This window comes from Corella eumyota, chromosome 4 (assembly GCF_963082875.1).
Source record: "Corella eumyota chromosome 4, kaCorEumy4.1, whole genome shotgun sequence".
NCBI lineage: Eukaryota > Metazoa > Chordata > Ascidiacea > Phlebobranchia > Corellidae > Corella > Corella eumyota.
The window spans coordinates 4,139,089-4,151,464 of NC_137493.1; the positions used below are offsets into that span (position 1 = coordinate 4,139,089).

At 28.5% G+C, this 12,376-nt stretch overlaps 4 protein-coding genes across 4 annotated transcripts; 1 reads left to right on the forward strand and 3 right to left on the reverse strand.

The window, feature by feature from the left end:
* Positions 1–161: 161 nt before the first annotated feature.
* LOC145749723 (putative E3 ubiquitin-protein ligase RNF144A) lies at positions 162–6,227 on the forward strand. The gene is made up of 11 exons (XM_082565561.1): positions 162–405; positions 1,077–1,168; positions 1,826–1,930; positions 2,027–2,087; positions 2,450–2,580; positions 3,128–3,163; positions 3,362–3,438; positions 3,735–3,873; positions 4,249–4,338; positions 4,553–4,663; positions 5,216–6,227. Exons 1-11 carry the CDS (start codon positions 234–236, stop codon positions 5,384–5,386), a joined length of 1,185 nt encoding a protein of 394 aa, XP_082421687.1. The 5' UTR covers positions 162–233; the 3' UTR covers positions 5,387–6,227.
* LOC145749722 (26S proteasome non-ATPase regulatory subunit 12-like) lies at positions 5,253–7,771 on the reverse strand. The gene has a single exon (XM_082565560.1). The coding sequence runs from the start codon at positions 7,722–7,724 to the stop codon at positions 6,366–6,368; it is 1,359 nt and encodes a 452-aa protein (XP_082421686.1). The 5' UTR covers positions 7,725–7,771; the 3' UTR covers positions 5,253–6,365.
* A 534-nt stretch (positions 7,772–8,305) lies between these two features.
* Positions 8,306–9,273, reverse strand: LOC145749911 (uncharacterized). Its single transcript, XM_082565796.1, has 4 exons — positions 9,166–9,273; positions 8,820–8,975; positions 8,594–8,732; positions 8,306–8,457 (listed from the first exon to the last, which is right to left on the reverse strand). Exons 1-4 carry the CDS (start codon positions 9,271–9,273, stop codon positions 8,306–8,308), a joined length of 555 nt encoding a protein of 184 aa, XP_082421922.1.
* Positions 9,274–9,856: 583 nt separating this feature from the next.
* LOC145749912 (retinol dehydrogenase 12-like) lies at positions 9,857–11,845 on the reverse strand. The gene is made up of 6 exons (XM_082565797.1): positions 11,657–11,845; positions 11,429–11,567; positions 11,154–11,263; positions 10,823–10,994; positions 10,257–10,476; positions 9,857–9,986 (listed from the first exon to the last, which is right to left on the reverse strand). The coding sequence occupies exons 1-6, from the start codon at positions 11,843–11,845 to the stop codon at positions 9,857–9,859; spliced, it is 960 nt and encodes a 319-aa protein (XP_082421923.1).
* Between the last annotated feature and the right edge of the window lie 531 nt (positions 11,846–12,376).

Sequence of the window (12,376 nt, forward strand, 5' to 3'; positions counted from 1 at the left end):
ATATAAGTTTAAATATTTTAAAATTATTTTAAAATTCTGCCAAAAAAAATGAAATAAAATTTTATAAAACATTTTAAAATTTCACGTTTCAGTGATTTAAAAAAAAGGCATTATTTAGATTTGTTTAGTTTGGGTTCCCTTTAAATTCCGCAGACAAACAAATGAATAGAAATTAAGTTTCGCTAGCGATGCCGTTATAAAGAACTCAATAACAGACTACATAGACAACATGAATGGATAAAATGGAAATCGAAGTAAACCCGGAACAGTTAATAAACAAAGAACCGAACCAAGATTTAAATAAAACTGAGGAAAGTTTAACTGAAATAGAAAAAGTCCCACTCGTAAAAAATGAAACGAAAATGGAACCGAATTTAACTACATCAATACCAAGTTCTGTATCAGGTATTTTTATTGGTAAAATGAATATCAAAAGGCTAAGTTACATAAAATCTTGACAAACAGACCCTGACTTACTAATTACACAAAAGCTTATATTCCATAATAGTTTTTCCTTAATAATTCATTCAATATTATATATATACATTTTTTAAATAATTTTTTCTTATACAGAGCAAGTCATGTAAAAAATTAAATTTCGGTACTTATATATATAAACAATCAATAGCACTAGTTTAAGTTTTCATTGATTTTTAAAACGTTTTGTTAATAGTAGTGTATAGCAACTATTAAATTGACATCCAATATTTAACAAAACAAACTAAAATCAAAAAGTGCCTTACTTTTAAATAGAAATCTTTATTTAGGTTTCTTTTATGTGTAGTTACAGTCCTTCAAAATATTTAAAATTGTAAAAATAAAGAAATGTAAAAGTAATATGAACAATATAAATAACTTATTGTGGAGAAATATTAATTATTCATCCTTATCACTAGATATATATAGTAATTACAGTGTTAGAAATGTTCTAATACCAGAAAAATAAAAAAAATTTGCCAATGTTCATAAATGTAATGAGTTCTTTTAAGGACTGTAATACATTATACCATAGCCTATATATACATTTTTAACAAATATTTTGGAATTTAATTTTTACTCAATTTTTATTTTTTTAGATGAACTTTTTTCATGCAAATTATGTCTAGATGAAGTTAAACAAGATAAAATTTTCCAACTTAATTCTTGTGAATGCAGTTTCTGTATAGAGGTAATTTTTAAATTTCAAATGAAAAACTCGAACTAACACTGTAAATACATTAGAAATCTAACTATTTTGGTTAGACTATGATTAACATTTTATATACAGTAACAGTTATGCTATTAGTTAATAAATTCTATTAAAAATCAATGATTAGTTCATTTTTAAGTAGTATATGCCAAAAATAATTGATTATAATTAAAACTGTAAGTAAAAATCTTTAAAATTTTATTATCCAAATAAGTAGTTATATTATGTAAACAAAATTTAGCAGTAAATTTATTTAGCCAATCAGCCATAAGGATATTGTTTACTTAGCAATGGCAAATTTTCTCTTCAAATTTTTTATAATATTATGTTCGGCACTTTTTAACAACTTACTTTTTAACAACTAGTTATCCTCTTTTTTAAGTTAATGGTTAAGCCGCTCCTATGTAAAACAAGCTAAATATGCTTAGTAAGGATATTTTAAATTTTTTTTAATAGATTTTTTTTCAAAAATTATTTATTTTTCAATATTTTTTTTACAATTAACAATACATTGAAGCGTTGAAAAGAATGACAAAATTTAAAGAATGCCATAATAAATATTTATGAATAATTTAACTAACCATATAACAAAACATGGTCATTTAAAATAAAATAGTTAAATATACGTTTTTGCAGTGTATGCAAAGTTATGTTGAAGTCTTAATCAAAGATGGAGTCGTTCTTTCTATCTCCTGTCCAGATGCTGAATGTAAATCAAATGGAATTCTTACTTCAGAAGAGGTTTGTTTTTAACTTTAATTTAAATTTTAAGTTTTATTTAAATTAATGTTTTGGTAATACATGAAAAGTTGTACCAATAATTGATTTTATATTAAGATCGAAAAACTAACACAACCTGATACTTTGGAAAGATATCGAAAATTAAAATTTGAACAAGGTAATAATATATACATTTAAAACTGTGGGAAATTAATGAGCTGTTTTTGTTTAAACAAAAAAAAAAGTTTTATAAAACTGTGTAATAATATAGTATAGTGTGTAAAGGCATTTTAAATAAAAAGACTAAAAAATTTTAGGACATACCACACTATTTCAGTTCATTTTTAAGATGTTATAGAATAATCTATTTTTAATAGCATGTCCTAAGGCCATGGTGTAGTATAGTGTTTTAATGATTTAAATACCTTAATATATATTTTTACTACATATTCATGTGACATATAGATATATACATAAAAAAAAATTAAAAATTAAGTTTAAGAGATAAAAATATTAAATTATTTTAAAAAAAATTTTCAGAAGTGGCAGTTGACCCACATCGTACATTCTGTCCGTTAGTCTCATGTTCAACAGTGTGCCATGTGTGCAACAATCACCCAGACACCCCTAATCTACCCCAAAACAACCCCCTACCTGTTTTGTGCCCAACTGTAAGTTTAATTTTCAACATCACAACTTACTTATTTATTCTAAAAAAAATATATATTATTGTTTTTATTTTAGCAAAGCACTAGAAAAAATATAATTAACTGATATAGCTTACAAAATATATCGATAAATTATGACCTATCCTAATATAAAAAATTGTTAATTTTGACATTTGCTAAATAAAAGTTTCCGAATAATTAAATTTGATTGAATTTATGAGACTATATTGATCGATAAATTTATTTAAAAAAGAAAATTAAATTAATTAAATGTTAGTAGTTCCCTACATTTAAAATTAAATCATTTCAAAAACAACCTAATAAATCAATGTCATTTATAATTTTATTGAAGTAAATAAAATTTCTATTGCCTTAATTATATCCCCATTTTATAGTGTTACTACTGGCAACTAAACCGATAATATAAAAGAAATACAATCAGGCAATAAAAAGTAATTTAACATTACTTTTATTTAGCTTTAATTTTAATTGAAGGATGATGCAGCTTTTAAAGTTGTTAATATTAAATTTATTTTTATTTTGATTATAGTGCCATCTACAGTTTTGTTACATTTGCAAATCAGAGGTTTGTAAACTTTGTATTTTTGTTTTTTTGTTTATTTAGTTTTTAAATTATTTTAAAAAAATAATTTTTATTTTAAACAAAGTGTAACATTTTTAAAATAGGTTATTTTTCTAAATAGCAATATGATAATATTGATTTAATTTTTTTAAAAACTTTGTTTGTAAATTTTTACAAATTTGAATATTATTACATTTTCAGTGGAAAACTGGTCATAGATGTGATGACTTTTCATTAACTTTAGGTTCGGGTATCCAAATGTTGCAGCATAAAGCCGGGTAATTTTTAACTAGTTTATTATAGTTATATTTTTAATTTATTACGCTAAATCCTTTCATGCAATTTATTTTTTTATATTTTAAGTTGTTCAAATTGGTAAATGTTAAATAAAAATTGTCTAAACGTGTAAAGCTAAGTTAAAATATATTACTATTTTTAAACAAAGGGTAATTAACTTAATCCATTTTTAATAGTTTTAAATTCCTATGTTCATGTACTAATTTGGAATTAAAATTTTTAGTGTTAACAAAAATAACAAATTTTCAGTAATTTAATTTTTAATCTGTTTTTTTAGTTTTGGTTCTATTTCTGAGTCTGTGATCAAGAGATGTCCTGTTTGTAATATTTTAATAGAGAAAGATAGAGGTTGTGCACAAATGATTTGTAAAAGTTGCAGCCATGTGTTTTGTTGGTACTGCCTTACCTTATTAGACGTAAGTGTTATTTTAAAGTGTTGATTAACCGGCAGCATGGTGTAGTGGTAAGAACACTTGCTACACCACACATGAGGTCGTGGGTTGAATCTCCACTGAGCTTATGCTGTAGCACTCTTGAATAAGGCGCTATAAACGGTATGAACTCCTGCTGAGCCAGCACTCTTATCAGCAGCATAATTATCAGGCAATTATAATCTATAATATCCCAAACTGCCACAGGCAACTTGAGACTGGGTTGGAGTAACTGATGTTTAAGTCGCGCATTCGACTTTCCCACATTCGACTTTCCCACATCGTGGATAAAGATATACAAAAAAAGTGAACAAATTTAACATTAAAAATGATTTGTTCAATTGTTTTATTTTTTTGCAGAATGACTTTATGTTACGGCATTATGACAAGGGGCCTTGTAGAAATATGCTGGGGCATAGCAGAGCTCAAGTAATTCGTCACAGAATAGGGGTTAGTGTTAGTTTTTATGTCCTTCCCTATTTGTTTTTAATAGGCTGAATGTTTTTACTTTTAAAAAACAAAATAGTCAAGCCCAAAAAATTTTTACAAAAAAAGTATTTTTATTTTAAAAATTAATGTTTACTTAAAATAGTTTTATTAATATCTATTGTCTATTATACACAATTTTAAACTACATTAAAGCCTATTATATATTTTTTTGTAGGTTGTTGGCTTATTTGCTGCATTTTCTTTACTACTAGTTGTTGCATCTCCTGTGTTAATAATAGCAGCTCCTATCGTGCTGTGTTGTAAATGTAAGGAGTGTTGTCAACAGGCAAGTCTTATTTGTTAATTTTTTATGTATTTTTACTCCTTTAACTATAAACACATTATGTATTCAAAGATGAGCACCAAATAGTGTCTATTAATTAACATATTTAACTTTAAGACCTATTACTTTTCAAAATATGATTTCATTAAAATAAGTTTGTTATTTTATTTTCTTTTGTACATATTTTTATCTTCGATGTGAAAAAGTCGAATGCGCAACTGAAACATAGAGTAACATAAGTTACTCCGACCCAGTCTCGAGTTGCCTTTAGTAGTTTGGGATATTATAGATTATAATTGCCCGATAATTATGCTGCTGATTAAGTTCTGGCTCAGCAGAAGTTCCTACCGTTTAAAGCACCTTACTCAAGTGCGCTACAGCATGAAAGCAGTGGGGATTGAACCCACGGCCTCATGTGTGGTGTAACAAGTGTTCTTACCACTCCACCACGCTGCCGGTTTAAGGTTTTTTTCACACAAACTAAAATGAGAAATGTTTTGTCCTTCTGTCACTGTTATTACCTTTTAACATAGTTACTTTTTGGTTAAAATTTAGGCAATTAACCGTGCAAACCAACATCGAGAATCTATTGAACTACAAATACCCGAACGAACAAAAACAAACAAAGTTGAACAAAAAAATAAAAAGAAATCTAAAGTTGGAAAAACAATAAATGTAGAAACTCAAATGGTGGTGGAAAAACGTAAGGTTTCAACTTCGGAATAAAATTCCTAACTTTTTTGTAAAAACTATTGTCCAGAAATGTAAAAAAACACAGTTTCACTTTTTCTCTATGCTTTAAATATTTTTCCTTATTAACCTTGGTACCCACTTTCCTGTTTTTGTTTAAAATTATATTGTTGTCCAACGCTACATATGCTACTTATTTGCATATCAATTTTCCGACCTGTGAATAGATTTTAATTATGTTTTATTCATTGTAGTTTTTAAAACACAACATACCTTTTATTTAAAACATATTCACTCCTATTATAACAAATTTTTTCTATATGGCCTAAAAAGGCTGATGTTATATTAACATTAACTGCCCAAAATACAAATATAACACCTATGGATAATAAAACCTTTTTTAAAATGACAATTATTTTGTATGGGAGGAATTAAAAAAGGTATTTTATTTTGTTAAATTTGGCACAACATGTTTTAAATTTGTTGCCAATTTGAAGGCTTACTAACATCGTAATTTATTGCTTTTTGGTGCTTTTAAATATTGGGGTATTTGGTTGTTTTTTTTCCAGAATGGACTTAAGTTTTAAATACCTAAATGTACAAAATCCTAATAATATTAGTTCTTTATTGAAAATGTCCACACTAAATTTATCTGGAAATAAGGAAACTTTAACAGTTTAATCTATGAAGTAGAATTTATTATAAAACTATGTCAATTTTACAATTTTTTTGTTGGCCTATTCTCAGTATTATTCATTTTTATCTATTTAGTTTTAAACTTTATTTTCAAATTTTTTTCTTGTACATTTGTAGAATATATTTAGTAGGTTTATGATCTACTTTTCTATGCATTGTTAAAAATAAAGCTTTAACACAAAAAACACAAACGGTTTTTCAATATAATTTCCAGTGAACCTTTCTACAAAGGTATTAGACTAAATAAGAATTAAACCTATCAAAAAACAGAACTTCAAGGGAAAAATACAAAACATCATCCGGAAAAAAATGTTTAAGTTTACTTAAGTGAGTGAATCATTTCTTCTTTGGCTATTAAGTGAGTAGCTTTATTGACCAAGCTCATTAATTTGTTAACTGAATGTGACCAATCATTTAGCAAGTCACTTGGATCTCGTGGATGAGCAAAACTGATAACTCCACTTAGACGATCAATTTTTGCGTAAACTGTTTTGTTTACAACCAATTTTGCAAGATATTCTTCGGCTTCTTCTACAGACAAATCTAGGAGATCGGCCATCCTTTTTGAAGTGATTCTAGTGTAGTATTTGCCCATGATGCGGATGTTGTGTTCAACGACCCGATTCGCAAAATCCTTCCAACGCTTCTCGCCATCTTCAGTGTGAAGAAAAACATCGGTGCAAGGACTTCCTGTTTCCCCTTCTCGCAGTTCACGCTCGTATAAACCGAGAAATTTTTGAAGCTGGATCATTTCCTGACAAATGAAACACTCCAAAAGTTTTTTGTATTTTGGAATTTCTTCAAGTTGCTTCTCTTGTCTAATTCGCTCAAGCATGTCTGACTGCTCGTTATCATAAGGTGACAAAATCACATACAAAACTACACTTTTGAGCGCCTGGTGCCATTTCATTTTGTCTTCCTTGATAACAGGGGTATCATAAACTGCACGGAAATGTTTACATGTTGACAAGTAAGCGTTGTCGGCAAGATCCAATTCAATCATCATTTGATAAAATCTTAGTTTAAGCTGTTGGACTTCATTGTCAGTATTTTCGAAATATCGAACACTGATCTTCTTGCTGATGATTGAAGCACGAATATAATCCTTCTTGGCAAGGCATAACCGCATTTGCTCAAGGATAAATTCGATTTTCTCCTTTCTTTCCATACTTCCGAACGTCTCAACTTGCAGCTCTTGTAAAATAGTTGCAGCTTCGGCAATATCCCCAGCATTTTCTTTAATCTTTGCCAGAGTCATTGTGAGTCTTGCTCTTTCATTTTCGACGTAGATTTTTCCTTCAGTGACGGTTCTAAGAGTATCGATAAATTTCAACTTTGTCTCTAGGTCAGGGGTTTTATCAACGTAGGTACAACACTCTTGAATCATTTTAGCTACAGCTTGTTTCAACTGGCTTCGTTTTTTGGTAAAAACAACCACGTTATCATTTAACATTTCCCATTTTTTATCCTCAAAACACAATTGCACTGCAGCTACCATCACCTTACCATTTGAAAACATATCACTTGCAACTCGGGTTTGCTTTTCAAGCGAATGTAGTTTCTCGAGTGCCTCCTCTAGATTTCCATCTTTGGCTAGAGTTTGACATTCCGGAATAAGTTTATCAACCGTGTCGCTGTAATCCACCTCCATTTTTTCGAGAGTTCCATCACTTGCCATTATTGTTTATACTTTACTAATTACTTAATTCAAAATTATAAATTAAGTAAGCTTAAAAAAATATAAAACATATATATATAAATTATTTTAAATTTTGGAAACTTAATATATTTCTTGAAATAATAACAAAAATTTTTGATCTTAAATTTTGACAAGAGTCTAAAACGAAGCAACGACCATACGTTAAGATTTTGGCAGACTGCCAACTGCTACGCTAAACGAAGGCATAAACATAGTAATAAAGAGAAGATTATATACTCTTAATTTAACGGACATACCATAAGCCAAATTTTCCTTTAAAAGAGCTAAGTTAAGCTTAAGTTTTGCATTGTTTCATTAGTTTGTAAATTAAAGCAAAACTTAACTTAACGATTTTCCATTCCCAATTTTACAGTTGTTCTAAGGATTTTTAAGTTTAATATTTTTGAGCATGACTGGGTTATTTTTTGCAGTGTTGCCACTATGAAAATATAATTTGTAATTTGTAGTATTTCCATTAAAAATAAAAAACAGAAAAGGACCAGTAGCACAAATAAAAAGTTCGCTTAATAATATTATTTTAAATTTTAATTTTTACAAAGTTAGTAAACGGAAAGAAAAACAGGAACTTCTTTAATTTCGCTGATTAAGGCTAAGTTCCACAGTTTTGGCGCGTCGTTAAACTCGCCACCTGCTTTCAGCATTTGTAATCTGTAATCAACATGACTAGCAAGCTTTTTGTACATCCTTGCAGCTAAAACGTATTAAAACTTAGTATTTTAAGGTTACTTTGACATGTATTTAACTCAGTTAGTTAAGTTTAGTGATTAGCGTATTAAGTATTTAGAACTTTAACTAATTGGTAAAAATAGAACAGCCATATATTTTACTCTTTTTGCACTTTTGTCCTTTATCTGACCAGTTAAGTTTTAGCTGAAGAGCTAGTATTGCTCCTGTAACTGCTGGTAAAACAGTTGCTAGAGCTGTTTTTGTTTCAAATGACAATGTAGGAAATTGAAAGGCAACCACCTGTCGAAAATTAGAGCGTTTAACAAAAACGATCTTTAAGGTAAAATAAAATTTATTATCTTGATAATTAAACAACGATTATGTTACCTGTGCTACTTGTAGTACAATGATTAGAAGTGTGACACAAAAATTAGCAGCTCGAAATACTTTTGCCTGTTTTCGCCATTTGTTAAATCCCGAACGAAATCGTAGTTGCAGATGAGTTAAAATTGCGTTTTGATCAACATTGTCTGTATTCGCAATCTTAAACAAAAGAACAAAGCCTTAAAATGGTTTAAACAGTCAAGTGTAGTCTAAACTGTGCCAAATTTGGCTATTTTTAAATTATACATGCTAGTTACAATGTTTTCTAGTATCAATCGTTGGCACATTTTTTCTAACGTTGGAGTTTTTTTTCATGTCCAAAGTAACGACTATAAAATTTTAATACAACCTTAATTTCTCTTTCCCAAAAAGTAGGCTGTTTTTTCTTCACCACAACTTGATTTGTTAGGGTATCGGGTGATTGGTGTACTTTGGTTGTTTCCGGATTTTCGTTCATTTTTATTTATTTACTAGACATTCAATTATGTCAAAATGTTGACAAGGTTTTGAAAAGTTAAAAACTTATTGCGATTAAAGTAGGCCTTAATTAATTAGTTTATTTAACTTCGTTCATTGCTTATTGGTGACAACGACAACTGCTAAAAATTATATAAACAATGGACTAAGACAAAAAACCTTAACACGAAAAAACCCATTACCCTGAAAACCCAAAATGACTTTTTGGTCAAATTGTATTGGTTTCGCATAGATTGTTTGGGCGCATTAGTCTTGGTTGAATGCATTTTAGGCTTTGCATGGAATGTTCGTAATTTGTTGCGATTATTAAAGTGGCTTTGCAAAACCTTTATATTAACTCCAATTTTTTTAAACTACAACTTGTATCTTTTCATACATAGTAATACATTTATTAAGTAAAAGGTAAAACAAAATTATAAAACATGTAAATACATGACAAATTTAAATTAATATTTATAGAAAAAAAGGCTAGGCAACTATTCCAACTATTGCAGCTGATTTTTAAAATAGGTACAGAACAATTTAACTATAAAACAAAATCTTAAGAGGATAAGCTATGGTTTTTACAAATAGCTTTTTAGGTGTTCACTTTTGTAAGGTTTCAGCTTTGTAATTTGCTCACTAACATCCCACAAACGCTTTGCATCTTCTTTGTTATTTGCCAAACTTCTCAACCAACCATAAGTGCAGTTACTACAAAAAAACATAAGCACCGTTTAAAAAGATCTTTGTAGGTTTTAAATTAACCAATGTTGCAAAGAAACTATTTTTATCTAATATTGACCTACTCATCTTGTCGGCTTAAATATCTATTAGGTTAAGGCAATATTTATTTAAAAGTCTTTCTTGTGAAAAAAGTTGGTCATGAAAAAAGTTGAACAGTATTAGTGTTAAGTCCTACGCTTTACTACGTCACAAGTTACATTTTCAGCGCTTACTAATACAAATATAATGAAGAATTACCTAAAATATTTTCCGCTAACATTTTCTAGTTCTGGTGCAACTGCGCAATAAATCGTTGTCTGGGCACCGTACTTTGGACTCTTCCAAAGTAATTTACGTATTGGTATAGAGCTGAATTCTAAGGCTGCTCTCCAGTATGCGCGCTCACCATCAAATAAATTTCTCCATAGATCAGATCTTATCCATCCCGGATGAAGGCAGTTTGCAGTTACTCCTGTACCTGTTGGTAATTTAAAGTTAATAAATGTTTTTACATAGGGTTGTTTTTTATCTAAATTTTATTCAAAAACGGTTACTACTATCAGATTTCGTAGCGTATATGATTAATAATCTAACAAAAAATACTATGGTAATATATTAATCATGATTATCTCTTTTTTAATAAGTTGAAAAAATAGACCATATGACAACAATAAAAATCAAACATTTTTTGACCAGCATTTTAAGTATAAGTTTTGTCTTATTTAACAATTTAGTGTAACGGAGTTAAAAATTATGTAAAATAAGAATAAATTACTGGATTTATAAATGCGTAGCCTGGTTTATCAAAATAAACATAAAATTACCTTTTAACCGAAGGTGTAGTTCTTTTGTAAACAAAACATTCATCAATTTTGAATCAGAATAAGATAAAAATTGGCTGTAACTCTTTTTATGGTTAAGATCGTCCCATTTAATTCCCAATGACAAAGCATGTGCAAATGAAGCAACGTTTATTATACGGCTCGGTGCACTTTCCTATGATAAGTTTAAAACAACCACTGAATTTTACCAAAGTTTCAAAAATAGAAACATTTCTATTCTGATATTACCTGCAGTTCGTATTAACCAATACCTTGTTTACTTTAGGCTTATATTTTTTTTAGGCTACATTAATTAAGTATTTTAAATTAAAACCTTAAGTTTTGGTAGGAGTAAATGAGTGAGTAGAAAATGACTTAAGTGATGGGTTTGAAATTGAAGTTCATATCCATCCTTAGTTATGCTCTTTGGTATTAACATAACACCTGTATATAAAAGCAGGTAGTCATATGTTAGGTTTATTTCTCTATTGCTTTAAAGGGTTTAAGTTTTTTGTTTACAATTTGTTAAATTTTAATGTACCAAAACATATATCTATAAAACTTATTATACTCTTTTACTATTGAAATTATAGGTATTATTTACGTTACCAGCATTGTTTATTAAAATGTCTAATCGACTTTCAATTTCATTGAAATCGTTTGCAAATTCTCTCACCGAAGAAAATAATGCAAGATCTAAGTATTTGATGCATATATTATTTTCGTCGCATTTTGTTTCTGTTAGAATCTAATTAAAAATTGTTTAGTTTATAAAAACGAAAACAAATTTTAATAAAACAAATACTTTTATAACACTTATATGCTTATTAGACATACTCGTTTTTTAGCCTCGACTGCCTTTTCTAAATTTCTGCAAGCAAGATATACTTTTGCCTCGCGTCTGCAGAGGTCAATTGCTGTCTCTAATCCAATTCCACTGTTCGCTCCAGTTATAATAACTACTTTTCCATTTAAATTAACATCAGTTTTTACCCAACCATTTACAGCTGATAACTTTGTTGTCATTGTTTTACGAATTGTTTTACGTATCAAGGCTTACTTTAACTATAGGCTATTTTCGGAACGCGACAAAGTTTATACCGAATATCATAATCAAACAAAGGGGTAAATTCGTCATTGAACTAAGTTAAGCAAACATTTCGTTTACTGGAAATGAATTTCCTGAAAATTGACCTTGCTAGTCACAGACCATTTGTAAATAACCGACTAAAACCTAACTTTAAAAAAAAATTTGTTAAACGTTTGTGTTTAGCTTAATTTTATTTAAAAACCCATTTTTCACTGAGAAAGTCGTTTCGTATATAGGCCTATTTTAGAGAATTGTGTTAAAATTATATTCCATATTATTTAAGATTTGATACAACAAAAAATTAAGTTATAAATTCAAGCTGCATTTTTGTTAATTGGCGATTTAGCATAGGCGTACATACTAATAACCATGAAATGAGGTCAACATCAAGGCCGAGCTAAAGCTTTTAACACTAGTCGTCATTAAGGATTTTTTTTTTACAGATAGCTTACAAACAATTATTTTTT

What these genes read in the sequence shown, in the direction of transcription:
- LOC145749723 (XM_082565561.1), top strand. Translation starts at nt 234, where the DNA reads ATGGATAAAATGGAAATCGAAGTAAACCCGGAACAGTTAATAAACAAA. An exon ending in AATACCAAGTTCTGTATCAG is followed by an intron (nt 406 to 1,076) that starts GTATTTTTATTG and finishes TTATTTTTTTAG; the next exon opens with ATGAACTTTTTTCATGCAAA. An exon ending in TAATTCGTCACAGAATAGGG is followed by an intron (nt 4,339 to 4,552) that starts GTTAGTGTTAGT and finishes ATTTTTTTGTAG; the next exon opens with GTTGTTGGCTTATTTGCTGC.
- LOC145749722 (XM_082565560.1), bottom strand. Translation starts at nt 7,724, where the DNA reads ATGGCAAGTGATGGAACTCTCGAAAAAATGGAGGTGGATTACAGCGAC.
- LOC145749911 (XM_082565796.1), bottom strand. Translation starts at nt 9,273, where the DNA reads ATGAACGAAAATCCGGAAACAACCAAAGTACACCAATCACCCGATACC. An exon ending in TTTGGGAAAGAGAAATTAAG is followed by an intron (nt 8,976 to 9,165) that starts GTTGTATTAAAA and finishes CTTTTGTTTAAG; the next exon opens with ATTGCGAATACAGACAATGT. An exon ending in TTGTACTACAAGTAGCACAG is followed by an intron (nt 8,733 to 8,819) that starts GTAACATAATCG and finishes AATTTTCGACAG; the next exon opens with GTGGTTGCCTTTCAATTTCC.
- LOC145749912 (XM_082565797.1), bottom strand. Translation starts at nt 11,845, where the DNA reads ATGACAACAAAGTTATCAGCTGTAAATGGTTGGGTAAAAACTGATGTT. An exon ending in CATTTTAATAAACAATGCTG is followed by an intron (nt 11,264 to 11,428) that starts GTAACGTAAATA and finishes TTTTATATACAG; the next exon opens with GTGTTATGTTAATACCAAAG. An exon ending in TACTCCTACCAAAACTTAAG is followed by an intron (nt 10,995 to 11,153) that starts GTTTTAATTTAA and finishes AACTTATCATAG; the next exon opens with GAAAGTGCACCGAGCCGTAT.